The sequence below is a fragment of the Plutella xylostella genome, chromosome 12, assembly GCF_932276165.1.
Source record: "Plutella xylostella chromosome 12, ilPluXylo3.1, whole genome shotgun sequence".
NCBI lineage: Eukaryota > Metazoa > Arthropoda > Insecta > Lepidoptera > Plutellidae > Plutella > Plutella xylostella.
The window spans coordinates 9,576,752-9,594,206 of NC_063992.1; the positions used below are offsets into that span (position 1 = coordinate 9,576,752).

At 33.9% G+C, this 17,455-nt stretch overlaps 1 protein-coding gene across 1 annotated transcript in view; it reads left to right on the forward strand.

Moving 5' to 3' along the window:
* The first annotated feature begins 962 nt into the window (after positions 1–962).
* LOC105390390 (ATP-binding cassette sub-family G member 1) overlaps positions 963–17,455 on the forward strand; it is a 54,097-nt gene continuing 37,604 nt past the window's right edge. Inside the window, exon 1 of the mRNA XM_048624327.1 lies at positions 963–1,335. Within this exon, the coding sequence (XP_048480284.1) occupies positions 1,173–1,335 (163 nt within the window). The 5' untranslated portion in view covers positions 963–1,172. The remainder of the gene's footprint in view (positions 1,336–17,455) is intronic.

The following is a 17,455-nucleotide window of genomic DNA, read 5'->3' on the forward strand; positions in this document are numbered from 1 at the left end:
TTATCATAATTTATGGATATTGTGTTTTGTATTATAGTGAAATGAATAGCTTAGCGGGGTTAAAAGGGGGAGGAAATTGATGTTAAATATTTTTATGAGTAATTGAGGCACCGATTGCAGCTTGAGGTTTTTATCACCGAAAACCTTTGCTATAGCACTCTATAGACTACTTTAGCATTATCAATTTTTTTTTAATTTTTCTTGAAATAAATAGGTACTTCAAAAGTTTTACAGCTCGAGGATCAAGTTACCTCTTGTGGGTTGTAGGTTACCAAGTGGATAAATCACAAAAGTTAACTTGAAACTTTTCTGAAATATTATCCTGCTCTAGACGTAAACATCGGACGAGAGGGATATCGCAAGGTAAAAATGAAGGAACTAGCATTTTAGTGTCAAATTCTATACATTTAAACCATTGAAAACCGTTAGCCACGTTAACCATTAAAACAAGTTAGCGATAGGGGGCCTGGTCACAAGTTTTTAACTATATTGAGTGTTGTACCGTTGTAACTAGTACCTACCTCAACTGTCCTCAACCAACGACGCCGACGTAAATAAAGACTGTAAGTTCAAGTTCAGGATAAGCATTCATTATTTAGTCATTGCTCAGGTATTTCGGGTAGTCATTTAAATACTCAACCATTAATTAGGTTATCAAAAATGTATACTTATTAAAACTATAGCTAAGTAAGTACGTAGGTACATGTATCATATTTATCTTTATGTTTATACTCGTACTGTATGTGAGTTTGCGAACAGCTAAAGCAACTACGTGGGTAGAACAGTTGTAAGGTTGCCGTAAAGTACTCAATTAATTAACAACTAGTGCGATTGACGAAATATTGAAGCTATCCAAAGCGACACAATGTTTGACTGTTTGTGAAGTGTTGAACTCAAACAGTGTGAACTTGGGGATTGCGGATCAAATTAAATTAAAATGAATGAGTGTCGGTCCGGCGCGGCGGCGTGCGGGGCGCGAGTTCCGCAGTCGCCATCAGTCCTCGGTCGGCAGCTGGCTCGCCCGCTCCCCGGCACCGCTAGCCGCGCGAACGTGCACTCTTACCACAACAATCAATCGAAACGCCATTTAAATAATAATAAAAAATCGATGATAGTGCGCCCTTGGAATTGAAGTGATGCTATAAAAAGTTGTGAACTAAAAGTGTATAAAAATGGCGAGTGCTCTGGCGATGCTGCAGGGGCTGAGGCAGAAGGTGAAGGGGAATGAGTACCAGGACTGCAGGACGCTGCAGGTGGACATGCCGGCGCCCAGCTCAGTGGACGTCGCCTTCGACAACCTCACCTTCAAAGTCTCCGTGGGGTTCAGGACCAAAAGTAAGTAACTGTCGTGACGATGTGCGATGTCTTGCGGGTAAAGTTGAGGTGTGAGTGAAAATATAGATTATTCAGGTCTAGACGTTTAGATAAGACCCGGAAGTCGATGAATTCAAAATTTCGATTTCAAATTTTATAAATCGCAGCTCTCCAAAATTTGCAAATTACGGAGAGAAAATTGACGATTCATTAAAATTTTGTCTTTTTGCCGTAATAACTTTTTTCAATCAGCAATAAACAAGGATTGTGAACCACCTTCTTTATGCGTTATAAGTTATTTGTTAGGTTTTTAAATGCCTAATTCAGTTTTCGCAAGTAAGCACGTTTTTTATAGCAAACAATGCTTTGTAAAATAACGTTTCTTGTATTGAGACGTCACCTTAAATTAAATCAGGAAACAGCAGAATTTATAACAAGATATCTTGAGTCAAGATCTTACCCTACACATCAGGTTATTCAAGTTGGGGTGATCAAAAACCAGAATAGAAGTAGGTAGGTATGTATTTTCCTAGCTGAAGATAACATTTAGATAAAATGTACTAATTACATTAAATACCTAGTTCTGATAAAATGCGTTTCGCAATTTGCGTTCGGAATTATCTTTTTTCATCTGTAGGATTTACTGATCAGTATTTATTATTATGTATTTATATTTTCTTGATTAGATAATAAATGAATTTTTCATGAAATTTTGGGTGCAATTGGTGCAATGCCCTTGGCCGACAATTAAAAGTTTTAGCATTAATTTAAAACATTAAGATAAAATTACACATTTATAAAGGTCAAAAGGCCCGTGTTGTGATATGAATCGGAGCTACATCGAGCAGCATTTTATAAAAGTTTTTATTGACGTTTTGTTATCATTTAAAAACTGGTGAAGTGCTACATTTATTTGTATATGTAATGGAAAAATTGGATCAATGAAATGGTAAATTACCAATATTTTGAAGATATCAATAGCAATTAAAATAGTAGGTACAGATTCATTTATTAAACTAGATATATCAATGAAACAAAATGTAAACATTGGAACATAAGTCATTGGAATTTTTTACCTCCGTGCGTTGGACTATAGACGTTTATGTGTGTGGGGTTAAAAGATGACTGTGCGTGTCTGTTTGTCTGTCAATAGCAGAAAAACAAACAGCTACCGCCTGTGTTGGTTCTGTTACATGCAAACCAGTCGAACAATCTAGGTTGCCAATGTCACAGTACGGGAAAGCTGCAAATCCGTTATTTATGATACATCCACAAGAAAGATAAAATTTGTGAAAGGCATTAAAAGATAAAATATACAACAATTTAGTATCAGCGTTGAAAGTCACGTGTTTTGCATTTGCACAACGTGGACTTATTTACAAAAACTGTTTTTCAACACTTTTAATTGCATGCGAGTCAGTGTGTGGTAAAACATATTTGAAATCGATTACACCGAATGTCATAACCACAAGTTAAACATCTCACCCAACTGTATCAGCGTACCTACTCAAATTGATATTCAAAAGTGGGCTTCTCGAGATGCAAAATAATAAAATTAAATTTCGGTTTATTGATCAAACATTCAAAATTGTTTTTATTACAATTTTGAAGTTGATATTCTAAAATACAATAGGTGGCCTCACCGCTAAAAGATAATGTCTTCCAGGCAACTTTTGTGTAATGGATGACTAAAATAAATTGATGTAGGTATAGATATAGATCATCAGTCATAAAAACCTACATTTCGGACCAAGAATCCAGGTAGCATTGTCATTCTTTGAGGAGTTTCTTTCCTCCTTATATGACAGGGCCTTTGTGAAATGGTGGTAGAGTAATATTATGATAATGGACAAATAATTGTAAAATTTTACGTCCAATAAAGTGATATTCTATTCTATTGACCCCGACTGTACACCTTGATATGAGTCGTTAGAAAAGTACGCAATTAAATGCGAATCGAATATTCTAACTTGAAATTAAATTATAGGTATACCTACTACGTAGTACACAATACTTGAAATCTTATTACAGGTGAATTTCGAAAACAATACCTACATATAAACTCAGGAACATAAGAAAGCTGATAGCCAATAACAATAAAACCTAGTTAGGTACAACAGGCGACTGAATGGCGTAGTGGTTAGTGACCCTGACTACTGAGCCAAAGGTCCCGGGTTCGATCCCCGACTAGGGCAGACACAGATTGTTATATTCTTTAAACACAGATATTTGTTCTCGGGTCTTGGATGTGCCCGTAAAATGGCAATAGGCCCGCTCTCTATTTCATTGGGACTAACATAACTCTGGTGAAAAGTGGGTACAGCAATGCTCCTCTGCCTACCCCGCAAGAGAGTACAAGGTGTGAGTGTTAAATATGTGTTATAATATTAGGTAAAACTTGCGTTAAATTGAAATGACTTTTAACAATTTTTACCTTGATGACATGCCAATAAAATTTAATAGGTGATTTCCCTTTGCCAAGCAAAATCCTTTATTTGTAGATTGATGTAAATTCACTGCACCCAGAAATAAGACCTGTATTTGTTTTGTAGGTATATAATTGTATTATGTACATATACATAAATAATATAACTATGTTTTGTCTGTATTCTTATGAACTTTTCAGTTCATTATACATATTATTTGTTGCGATACTTTGGTTTTAAATTTTTGCATTAGATTTTTTTTGTAGCGATTCTGAATAAGTACTTAAGTACACAAATATTTCTAAATGCATCTTATGTGTGTTATATTTAAAGAAACATTTTGTGTAATCATTAATAAATTCTACTAACAAAATTTTCAACAAATGACGGAGGTCATTTTTAGCACTGATTGTCGTCAACAGTTCCAATGACGATGACGTAATGACGAATATATCGGAAGCATTTTCGTAGATTTTATTGTAATATAATACAACTTTATTTTTATATACTGATTAACATTATAAAAATCGTAAACACGAGTGTTGTGATAAGATAAACCACATGTTTGGTTATCGAATCAGTGTAATATTATTATCTGATCCAATATTTAAAAATATGCGTAAGTACATAAATATAACGTTACACCTATTTATATACCTACTCGTAGTACACAATACTTTTAATGGTCCTACTGCAACATTGCCATAATAGTATTTGCATGTTAGAAATTAAATAAATAAAATTAAACTGAAAACTTTCTTTACGAAACATAATCTTCAGTGAAAGTTCTTCAGGAACCTTAAAAGGTTGACGAAAATTGGACAGCCTTAAAATTCAAATTACGCCATTGACTATTTTAACATTCAAAAAGGGCCAAATACATGATATATTTACCTACCAATAAATAAAAACCCATTTTCCGAAAATCTCTTGTATCCGGTAATTTAACTAATTGTTTATCATTGTACTGTGTTTCAAAATACAATTTATTAATTTATTACATGAGTTGCGCTGTTCATCATACGATACAATTGTATTTAAAAGTAATGACAATCACTGTCACACAAAGTATACATAGTTTGGTCACGTACACCTCACCCATTAGTCTAAATGATACTCATTGAATACATTAGGGTACCTAATTGATAACAATAAGGTGATCAATTACATTTCTCGTTAAGTCGTTTGAATATGCATTTTTCTTACCGCAATCAAAATGGTGATTGAATTTAATAATCATCTTCCAATTTCTCTAACATATTTGACTGTACGGTAGATTTTTATATACGAAAGTAGGGCAGATTTTTTTAATAGTTAGTCCCAAGAATCACTTTTATAACGTCGTAGACGTTTTGGGAAATGACATCAATAAATATTTTTTTTAACAACTTGTTAAAATCCAAATTTTATCATTTATTATAATCGGTCTCTTCTATTCAATTGTTTAAAAGTTCATGTTCAATTCATCGCAGTCGGCTCAAAATAGCGAATGTTGTTCGTGCATTTCGCTCCACATTAGAATCTATCTGCCGCGCATACCGGGCACGCTTCCATCGCTCTCAATACGCTGCAACTCAAATTATATCACTCTTATCAACATTTTGCTAAAAGGTCATTGTCCCGGCAGACAACTTTAGCAATACTGTGCGATTCTAGCCATAGCACGCAACAAAAATGCAACAAAAAACGTTCCCAGTGACACAATACACATTAGGTACAATGAAATGCTTACCTTGACTCAACAATGCTGGTCATTTGTCGACGTCATTGGATTAATTAGGCCGATTGCGTCTTCGCAAAAGCAATTTTTAGCAAGGTAGGTAGGTACTATCAGTTTTTAAATATAAATGACTACTTGCATGTAGTAACTAGGTACTTAGGTATATAAAAAAATATATTTGTATTTGTACACAAAAATTAGGCTACAGTTTTCAGATGCATCGCTCGATTGACATGCGTTTCACCCAGACGACTTTTAGGGTATTTGTGTAGTTAGAACTATATTAATGGTTATTTATTGCGTCAACATCTTCTATTCTAAAGTTAAATAAAACGTATTACTGTCCAATGTCTGCAATAGGTAAATAAATCATGTTACTTGATATAAAAAAACCGGCCAAGTGCGAGTCGGGCTCGCGCACAAAGGGTTCCGTAGCAGCAAATCAAAATTACAGTTAAATCAACCTATCTCAAAAACTATAAGAGATACTTTGATCAAACCAAAAATCGTTGAAAGAGTTAATTAGCATGCATCACCTCTATTTTTTTTAGAATTTTATACCCCGTAGTTATAAAAATAGAGGGGGGGGGACATACTTTTTACGACTTTGAGAGCTGATATCTCAAAAACCGTTCACTTTAAGAAAAATGTTTTTTACAAAACTTTATATCATTTTAAAAGACCTTTCCATTGATACCCCACACGGGTATGTACATCGAAAAAAAAAATTTCATCCCTCAGTTACATGTATGGGGGGCCCCACCCCCAATTCTTTTTTTTACTATTTAGTGTCATATTTTAGTAGCGGTTCATACAACACATATTCCCATCAAATTTCATCACTGTAGTACTTATAGTTTCCGAGTAAATCGGCTGTGACAGACGGACAGACGGACAGACGGACAGACGGACATGACGAAACTATAAGGGTTCCGTTTTTGCCATTTTGGCTACGGAACCCTAAAAAGATCAATTTTGATGAATTTTTCTTTTTCCAATCGAGCAAAACCACCTAAACCTGTATAACTAAGTCGTAATTTGGAATATCCAGTACTCATTAAGAACCCAAATTTAAGAGTAAGAGTTCAAAGTTGCTCAGAACTCTGTAGTCTGTATGATCATCACTACATGACTCACTGTATTCACCGCTAACGCTAGTAACCTACGACTACGACCCTAGGTACATGCAGGTGGGTTGAACAATTTTGTGACAGCTGAAAGGTATTTTTTGGCAGAAAAACCCATATTGTGTAAGTCCTACCGTTATAGGATTTTACGTAGTACCTATTAATTCAGGTCAGGTGAAGCTTTGTTGTTTTTTGTTATTCTTTCAAGACTTCATGTGGTTTCTTTGTCTTTTGTGTTGTCTGTCTGTATGTGACATGCGGGAGTCAATGCACTCGGTGCCATAAACAGGTTCTCGGATGACCGTGGCGAAATGTGGTGGAGGGTCACTCCACCTTGCCATAAACCGACCGATCGAGAGCACTGTCGTGACGTGACACGTTTAAGTGTCCCCGCAGACGGGGCACCGGACACAAACCACAAAACGCCACCACTAGCACATTTCCTGTAATTTTCGTTCATATTATATGGACTCGCCGCACACGGTTGACGCCGGTAGCGGCCACACGCTTCAAATCGTTTCCATACAAAAGCTTCTCGTGGCGGCGTTTGTGGCTGTGGCCGGTGGCCCGTGTGCGGCGACACTAATACAACAAGATAGAGTCGTGGTTAGCGCAGCAGTGCTCCAAAACTTCGTTTTCTCAATTTAAATTCAAATAAATTTAATTTCGTTAGCTAGTGTGTCCCTTCTGGTGCAAAGGAAGAAGGTATGCAAAAAAATATCTACAAACATTCAGACTACCACCAGTACCTACAAACACTGTATTTCGAGTTACGTATGAGTGTACTTAATTAATAATGTTTTAGTAGGCTTTTAGTATAGATAATTTTATATAAATAACAACGGATTCTATAATATTACACACGTACTAATAACCTGCGTAAACAAGAAAACTATTCTCTAATTGACTTGTTTACTAGCTAACTACATATGAGTCAGGTACGCTAGAAAGAATGCTCTATCTACTATAATACCAATTAGGTACTAAGGCATATAGCCGCGTACCAGGGATTCTTTCTAGTTCTAACAAAGATAATTTGAACTTGAATTATAATGTTTGTATCTCATTTCATTCCCTACCTCAGGAGTACTTAGGATCACAGATTCAGACAAGACTACTGGATGAAATAATAAAAAAAACACAAAATAATATAAATATGATAAAGTTACAAATAAGTACTTAATTAGAATTTAACTACAAAACATTAATAGGGTCCGAGTGACAATAAAGCTTAATTTGAAGTACCTATCTAAATATAATAATTATGAACTGAACAAAATACTAATAAAATTTATAAAAACTGATTTTATGCTCTAATAGAAAAGTATAAAATAAAAACATAAGTAAGTGCCTATTCTATTATCTGTGGGGGTGTCAGTACCTGCACCTGGCTCTCTCAAATGGAACCTTTGTGCATATCCCCAAGGTCTAAACTGCCTTCCTAAGCTTGGACCATTTCCCACCACGCTGGTCCACTGCGGGTTGGTGGGTCACATCTTCACATATCTAGATGTGCTAAATCTAGATATGCAGGTTTCCTCACGATGTTTTCCTTCACCGTAAGAGCGATGGTATACATTGTACTTAAATTCAGAAAAGAACTCATTGGTACATGTCAGCGCCGGGATTCGAACCCGCATCTCTGGCGTAAGAAGCGGGCGCTTATGCGACTGAGCTACCACCGCTCTTATAAGTAAGTACCTATCATAGTATGGGTAAGCGTGATTTTGTTTACACCTCTTTATTTATGTAATTCATCGATAAATTAATTCTTTATCTTAGGAAGTAATACCTACCCATTAAGTACCTAAGGCTGGCATACTTACTATAATTTTGATAGATTTTTTTATCTTTTTAAGAGGATTAGTATTACCTACCTGCTTTTAATCCGATAAGTCATTAAATTACAATGAAATTTTCCACACATAAGATTTTACTATTATACTTACACATTATTTTGAACATTACGTACTTACTTAATAATTAATAGAACAATGAAATGTTATTATGCCTTCTAAGTAGTGAATAGCAACAAGAAATAATTAACTTTATATTTTTTATCCTAATAAGAATATTATATTTATAAAAAAGGCAAGCTCGTAAGATGGAGAAATTTAAATATGGTAGCGTGTATTGATTAAATAAGGATTATGAATAGCTAAGTATTTAGACGAGTACTTTATGTAAATCTGTACCTAATATTATAAATTCTTTATTGCACATAAAACAATATTGTACAAAGGCGAACTTAATGCTACTAGGCATTCTCTACCAGTTAACCTTTGGTGATGTCGAGAAAGTGATTTGTAGTGCGATAGGCTGAGAGGAGAGAAGTTTATAAATATAAAAATCAAGACACAGAGATAAACCTATTAAAAGTTATGCTTACCTAATTATACCTAGCCTAGACAAACGGTTGTTTAAAGATAAAAAATCAGACTTCATGTCACAAAGTTATCAATAGTGTATATACCTATAATCATTATTCAATAGTGATTTATCATCGAGCCTGACCTTATAAGGGCAACCATAATCATTCTAACTATTGAATTTCAATATCGTATAGGTAGATACAATATATAGCTGGAAACAATATAATATAAAAAAAAGATAAAGATAAATAGTGCATGGAATAGTGGATTAAAAATATTATAACCGAATATATACCTACTAGTAGATTTATTATCAGGGGTTAATTAAATTTATTAATATTTGTAGGCATAATATCACGTGATGTTACGGTAATGAAAACATCGGATCATACAGAATATCTAGATTTAGCACATTTTTTTGAATTAATCAACCCCACTATCCGTAATACCAGACAGTTACAAATCCTCTCTATCTTCCAGTATACAGGGTGTTGCAAAAAGGGTATACTAAGCCGAAAGGGGGTGGCTAAACTTTTGTTCTACGAGTTTAAGAAATTCGCGAAAAAAAAAAGTTCTCCATATTAAAAAAGTCACGTGACCAACAAAGTTTCTATGGAAAAAAATAGGCTTAGTATACCCTTTTTGCAACACCAAGATTTGCATAATTCGATTAAAAGTATCCGGCTACAAAAATGCATGCGAAATATATCTACTACATACTATTGCATTTCACTGCTGTAGTACACAAATGCACTATTATACCTATTCTCGTGGATTATACTCACTTTGAACTTCATGCGCATTTCAGTGTAATCGATACACTGATAACTACCTCGTGACTCGAGCTAAATCGATCTTATTTATACTCACTTCATAACATAAAAGTCTTCTTGTTATTAAGTTTATTGAACGTGTGTACAGTCAAACTATAAAGTCCTGACATCAGAGAGTGCGATTTTGCTAAGACTTTTTATGATCATCAGTTATTTACTTACTTTTACATACATTTAAAAAATAAAATACTGATTGACTATGGATTTTTAACGGATTTGTCCTTAAATAAATATAACAGACCGATTAACTACGATCTTAAACAATTAGTTAGCATCCACTTCCGTTTTCACGACTTTATAGTTGGATTGTACACTGTTTTTTGTTGTTGTGTATTGTTGCGTCTTAACCGTATTATGTTATTAGTGTGTATTATGTTAGGTGTGAAATTAAACTGAAGATAAGCGGATTAATTTGAAATTCAGGCGGGAGCGATGGCCATTTTATATCAACCTGTGCAGCGATCACAGGATTCGATACTATTTTCGAATCCACACAAACATATGGAAAAAACAAGTGTCGCTTTTGGAACTGACAAATTTGCCTTACATTTTTGACAGTGATAGTTGACAAAAATGTTCTTTTTCCATATTATGTTTGTGTATCCTGTGATCATGCTTCTGAAAATGATTTCTATCAGGCTTGCTACAGTAATATTAGTTTCAGTGAGGTATATTTGAGATCTTATGAAATTTGAAAGTCGTCGTCGCATTAAAAATAAAACTGCAGCATAATACATATAACGCTAGTGCATTATTGCACTTATGCACGCATTCAACCTTAACCCAGTTCTTCATAAAATAACGTAAGTATGTAGGCTTCCTTGCAATATAATGTGAAAGACACAATACGAGATATCTTCATATAAATGCACATGAGAGCTGTATCCACAACTGCCCACGCATAAAAACTATTTTAGTCACTTGTTTTCTTTGAAAAAAAAGGTAAATGTTGATTACCTTAAATTTTTGATACTTATACTATCTTTTCAAGGCCACGATTTATCTTTATTTGTGTTAATAAAGGGCAAATTTGCAAAATACAGATACTCTGTGGAATACATTATTGTTTCTGTCATTGTCTATTTGCCATAATTAAAAGGGATATAATTAAAATAATTAAAACAGGGACCGCAACAAAAATGATTCAAACTGAATAATACAATTAATGAAACTGTTATAATTAATGAAAGTAATAAACATTGCAGAATCTAAATTTTTTACTTTTACTTTGAGATCCACGAAAGAAGTTCCTACGAGTGGCCCTGTTTTAATTATTTTAATTATATCCCTTTTAATTATGGCAAATAGTCAACTGTATCTTTAATACGAGTCCGATCTCACGGTGACAATTCCTAGTCCACTTTGGTGTGTGTCACCAAACGCCATGCAGAAATTTATACACTTATGCCTATGGTATATTTATTGACATGATCGGCGTAAAAATGCCGGAACGGTGGTTCGCCTCTGTTTTATCGACTGCACCACCAAAGTGACGGCTAACAAAAACAAAATATTGAATCAACGAATAACAGCACAGTATCGTGTTTGTGACATTGATAGCAGAATTCACTTAGCGGACACGTGACTACTAATTAACATAGTATTCAATTAATCTTTGAGCTTCAACGTTAAATTATCATCGGTAAGGCCAGCATAAAGATAAGGGACTGTGATACACGTTTCTGTTTCAAACTGTACTTGTAAACTTTTTTTATTTTGTTTACATAGATTAGTTTATCCTGCTAACTGTACTTGGATGTATGTTAGATTTTAAATTGCTATGAAAAGATAAAGCATATAATTATAACGCCCATTGGGTACTTTTATTTCGCATTTCGCACCAATTCTTTTGAATATCACCGTCAGAGTGTGGATTCTTGCATTTGTATTTTGTATTTATTTACCTAATCAAAATAATCTTTAAAAACTAATATTTACAATATCAGCCAAACAACTGAACTGTTATCGGCTGGTAATACTCCCATTTATATTACACTAAACAAGCACCTACTTAAGTTATAATACATGCATATAATAGCAACTTATGTAGGCAATTACAATTTTGTTTACTTACGTTTAAGTAAAAATGCCATTGGTCAGTAAACGTATTCGCCATTTCTCCGGTTAGCACTCGGATAGCGCGTATATCGTTAGATAAATATGGACAAGGTAGAGTGTCAGTGCAAAACCGTTCTCGAAAATTAATAACACCGCACTTCTACAGGGTGTTGCAAAAATGGTATAATGGTATCTTAGCTCGAAACTGAAATCAGAATTTCAAAATTCGCGATAAAAAAAATTAATTTTCCATAGTAAAAAGTCACGTGACCAACAAAGTTTCTATGGAAAATTAAAATTTTTTTTCGCGAATTTTGAAATTCTGATTTCAGTTTCGGGCTTAGATATACCATGCTGCACATGTAGGTTTCGGCTTAGTATACCCTTTTTGCAACACCCTGTATAACTAAGCTCTTATTTTGAATTAGTTCGGTTTGAAGATTTGTGACTTTATTCTTGGTTGTCATTATAACGGTTTCACTGTAAACAAAATGCGGACAGCTTGGCTTTGTTTTTGTATGTGATATACCATCTTGTTTGTATATTGATAATCTAAGCCGGTTAGCGTTTGAATGTCTAGTCCAAGCTGCTCCATGTCGTAAGTCTGAATCGTTAATACTCCTTTTGGTTTTCTTATTAACTTGAAAGGGAAAACTCGTTTGTGGTTGCAAAAATTCAACTTGACTGTGTTGAAACTTAGGTCCTGAGCAATTCATTTTACAACGACAAAAACCTGCTCTGTCCTTCGGGTTCCGTAGGATTTTTAATAAAACCGCTCACATGTAGAAACCAAAAACAAGAAAGTCTACTCAAATCAGTGCAATATTTTTAGGATCATTGCCGTGTGCAGGCAAAGTAAGTAACAAACAAGTATTCAGCTGTTATCATTTTAAAAAAACTTAACTTCTTACAATATTCAAGAATTCGATATTAAAATTTGCATGATGTATGTATGTATAAAAATATTTTTTTTGACAAAGCGATTAAAACACTAAATTGTAAGTAAGTATCTGTCTTTATTTGTAAACAGACATTATAAAGGTACCATTGTACCATTGTATTAATAATAGGTACCGTACGTACTAATAGGTATGTATGAAAAATAATAACACCTTGTAGTTTCCAGTGCGGAACACTACGCAAAGAAACGGATATACTAATTTGTGTATTTTATAACATTGGCATTAGTTTAGTAATCTTTGATTAGTGCTCGCAACTACGCTTTGACTTTCGACACTTCAGAAATAAAGAACCTAACATTTTAAATTACTTAACTGAAGGTAGGAAAACCTTGTGAATTATTAATACTTAGTAAAATCACACATGTGCACTTCCACCTGCCATTGACGTTCCATAAGTAGCTGGAACCTTTTCATTGCTCGTGAGTGTACTAACTGATAGGTCAGGATAGGATCTAACAGTTTTACAATATAAATTTAAACGTAACGTACGCAACAATAATTTCTTATGTTATACTTATCAGCTTTACGTGGCGTGTTCCATCTCCAGCGGATTCTTTGTCAGTTCACGAATGATCACCCTCTTTTGGCTTACTTGCCGAACCTTACCCTTTTTGCAACAACCTGTGTAACTTTTGAGCCTGAAGTTCAAAGTTCAATGAACCAAAGGAATTGAAAGATGTATTTAATTATTTGTTAACCCTAGAGTGCTCGCGCTATGAGCATTTTGCCGCCCTCAGCAATGAATGTTTATTATTTTGTGAACTATGCACTCCTCAAGGTCCAGCGCCTATGTAGCTGATTTCTCGGTCTTCTGCTACATGTTACGTAAATTTGGAGAAATTCAGTGCACAGGTTACGGCAGGACGAGAGAATTGAAGTGAGTGTGTCGCACGCGGCGGCAAAATGCTCACCGCGCGAGCACTCGCGTCAGTAAAATTTTAGTTATTTTTTTTACAATTGTTATGAAATATTGTTAGTTTTTCAGTGTTTTTGGTAATATAATGTAGGTATGTATCTATTTCAGTTTACATTCGATTAACGATATAGCTTTGTTAATTTACTAACGAGTTAATTTTACGAAGAATTTACCTGGAAAAAATAGCTCTGCCCATAACTACACCACGTATAACAATAAAATCTCACATATGGACAGTACATAAGTGTTTTTTATTGGTCCGGTGGTACAAGTCTCCCGTTTTGTACCACCGGACCAACATAAAACACCCTAAAGAAGAGAGGGTACATGCATATAACTATGTCCATATAAGAAAAATAGTAGGTCAAAAAAGGGTGCAATACATGTAGAAAGTTACTGTGCAACGATCACTTTGTGTTCATGTTTCAGGACTGTGTTGCTGAAATAAATGCTGTAGATGACGATAACGTCTAATTTTTTTAAATAATTTTGAGTTTTGTTGATTTTGTGTGGTTTAAGACAAATTTATACCTAAAAGATCAGATTTTTTACCAAAGCATGAACGATAGCTCATATAATGGACAATTATAGTATAAAATCTATAAATATTACTTTTTCTAATACCATATGATTAATTTTATTAAAATTATATACATTTATAAGTTTTCGTAATTATTAAGTGTCCAAAAAATACATTTTAATATGGGCGGCAAAATGCCGCCACGCGATCACTCGCGTCACAAAAAAAGGCGCGACTACTCTAGGGTTAAACAATCTGTATTTTTCTTGACGTCTGATAACTTGATAGGTGGGAAGGTAATTATAAATTAATCCGACCTTCGTCAGACACTGTTTTTTGTTTCCTATAAAAATACGTGAATATTCCCTTAATTGTACGAATAAACCTTGATCTTTCGTTATGTGTATCTTCCGCAATAGTAATTTTTATAGTGATTTTATGTAAGTAGGTATATTTTATTTTTTTTCGAAAATGTTAGTAGGTACTTTCTATAATATAGGGTGTTAATGCTAAGTGCATGTTCTACGAGTATTAGTTTTAATAGCGCAAATTATTATTTTTTAAATCCAGGGTATTAATAAGTTTTTGGTACTTGGATGTACCTATCCGAAAGATAAAAAAAAATACTAAACTTTTTTTACCAACCGGAAGGTAACGTCAATCGGATACTTATAAATAAATAACATGTTTGTAAATTTGACAAAATCCGTCAGGATGTCGTCGCAGTAAAAAAACCATATTGACCTTGCTCAACGAGATAACATTTTTATTGGCATTTTATGATATCTATTATTGAAGAGTTTGAAGACTAAACATTTAGGAAGCTGGTCGAAAATATAAACTTCGACTTTACGGATTTTATATATTGAATACGAGAAACTGATTGTGTTGAATATAGGATAGAACGGGGACTAATAATTAACGCCTAAAATAATCTTACCCAATCGTACCCTACCTATACAGGAGTGGTTTTATCAGTAGACTTCTTAAAGCCAGGTCAATGCTCTCCTCATTATGAGAGAACTGTAAATACTCGAAATAAAAGTTTGTCTGGTAGAGATTGCTTTAAGCAATAAATCCGCCTTTTTTGTACTATTTTATATAAAAGTTGTGAATTTACAATTCACAACATGTTGTCATTAATGGTGCAAAATAAAGAGTATTCTATTCTATAAGAGCTTAAAATTAAAATGGAAGGCATTCAGCCGATTCCACGATCATCTGGGGCAACGAAATCTGACATAGAATTGTCACTATCGGAGAGGTTTAGTACCAATTTCTCCATAGGTTATCTAACCGACCAGGGATTGGTTATCAATTCTACGTCATCTCCATATAAAATTCTTCACAGATGTGTCAAAAGTCAACCACTAATACCTGGTTATGCTCTAACCGACTATGGAGAAATTGGCACTTAGTCGCTTTGCCTCGGATTGTACATTGATTTAAGGAGACCTGAGTTCAGCTGAATGTGTTTATCGTAAAAAATCATAATATTCGGGGAAAAATATATGATTATGTATATTATTAACATGAGAATGTTTGAAGTATAATGTGACTCATCTCTCTCTCTCTCTCTCTCAGCCCTCTGTAGTCCACTGTTGGACATAGGCCTCTCCTAACGATGTGACTCATAATAGCCATAAATCATTATATGAAAATAAATTATTATAATGATAGTAATTTTGTCACTGCTACTACTCGCTGTTATTTCCGCTCTATTAAGACTATAATAGCGATGATTTCCATAATTATACTTAATTGCATTTTTAAAATTGAACTAACTATAACCTACATATATATTATAACCTACATAATTATAATGCATAAATAACAGGTAAATAACATATAAGTCAAGAAAAAATAAACTTTGTCATGTTAACTACGTGTCTATCTCATCTCAACTAGCCTGTACCTATGTACTATAGGTTATAATATGTATACCTACTTCAGTTAATATTTTTTAATTCGTCCGGTTAAAGGCCTTTAACCTTTTGTCAAGGTAATCTGTCAATCACAATGCATTTTGTTGATGTATAATTATTAATTATAAATTATGCTCACGCCTGTTGTATGTGAAAACAGGAAACTGTACTGGAAGTTGGGACTTCCCAAGTTCAAGGGTCATTTCAAGATAGGAGGATGGGTAAGGTAAGGATTGGGTGAATGGAAAGTTTCAGATATTGTGATTTGTTTTCAGATAATTTGTTAGCATAGATATTTGTTGTTGTAGATTATAAACTAGATTAGATTGGTAATTTTAAAAAAATACTTTAATAAACCTAAGCCGTTATTAAAGGTAACATGTGACGTTACCGCAGAAAGTTACGAAATATGTTACTGTAACTTTACTAATTAATACGATATTAAACAGGGTGTTGCAAAAAGGGTATACTGAGCCGAAACCTACATGTGCAGCATGTTATATATCTAAGCCCGAAACTGAAATCAGAATTTGAAAATTCGCGAAAATAAAATATCATTTTCCATAGAAACTTTGTTGGTCACGTGACTTTTTTACTATGGAATATATTTTTTCGCGAATTTCCTAATTCTGATTTCAGTTTCGGGCTTAGATATATAACATGCTGCACATGTAAAATTCGGCTTAGTATACCAATTTTGCAACAACCTGTATACTATATTTTTTAAATAAATAAGCTGAACCCCGAAACTTTAAACAAATCCATTTAATAAGTACTTTTTATTATTGTCTTTATTGAAAAATTAATAAATGTATCCCTCCCCTCATAGATGTACCTAAGTACCTGAAAACAGAATCAGAGGAGACATTTGGCTGCTCCTGAAGATTAGGGGGTACAGTACCCGCTTAAAATAAATATATTTAAGTGTAAATCAACTATAATTATAAAAAATGTATAAAAAAACCTAGACAAACAGCTTCCATCCATTTATATTTCAGGCCTGTACTTACCTACATATTATTATCATTGTAGGTAGTTAGCATACTGTTCTAATTTTAAACAAAGACATTAACATTTAGTGATTTTCCGTGAACTTGCCCGACCAGTCCGATGAATTTTAAATTCTAAAGGACAAAACTATAGCAGGAACTTGCAGCAATGTCCACGGTGGGCAGGGAGAAGTAAATCACAAAGTTTTTTTTTACGCTGCTAGGATAAAAAAGGAAAATGTGTAAGGCTGTGCTACTGCAGTTTTATTTTCTGTAAGTACAGTCTCGGGCTT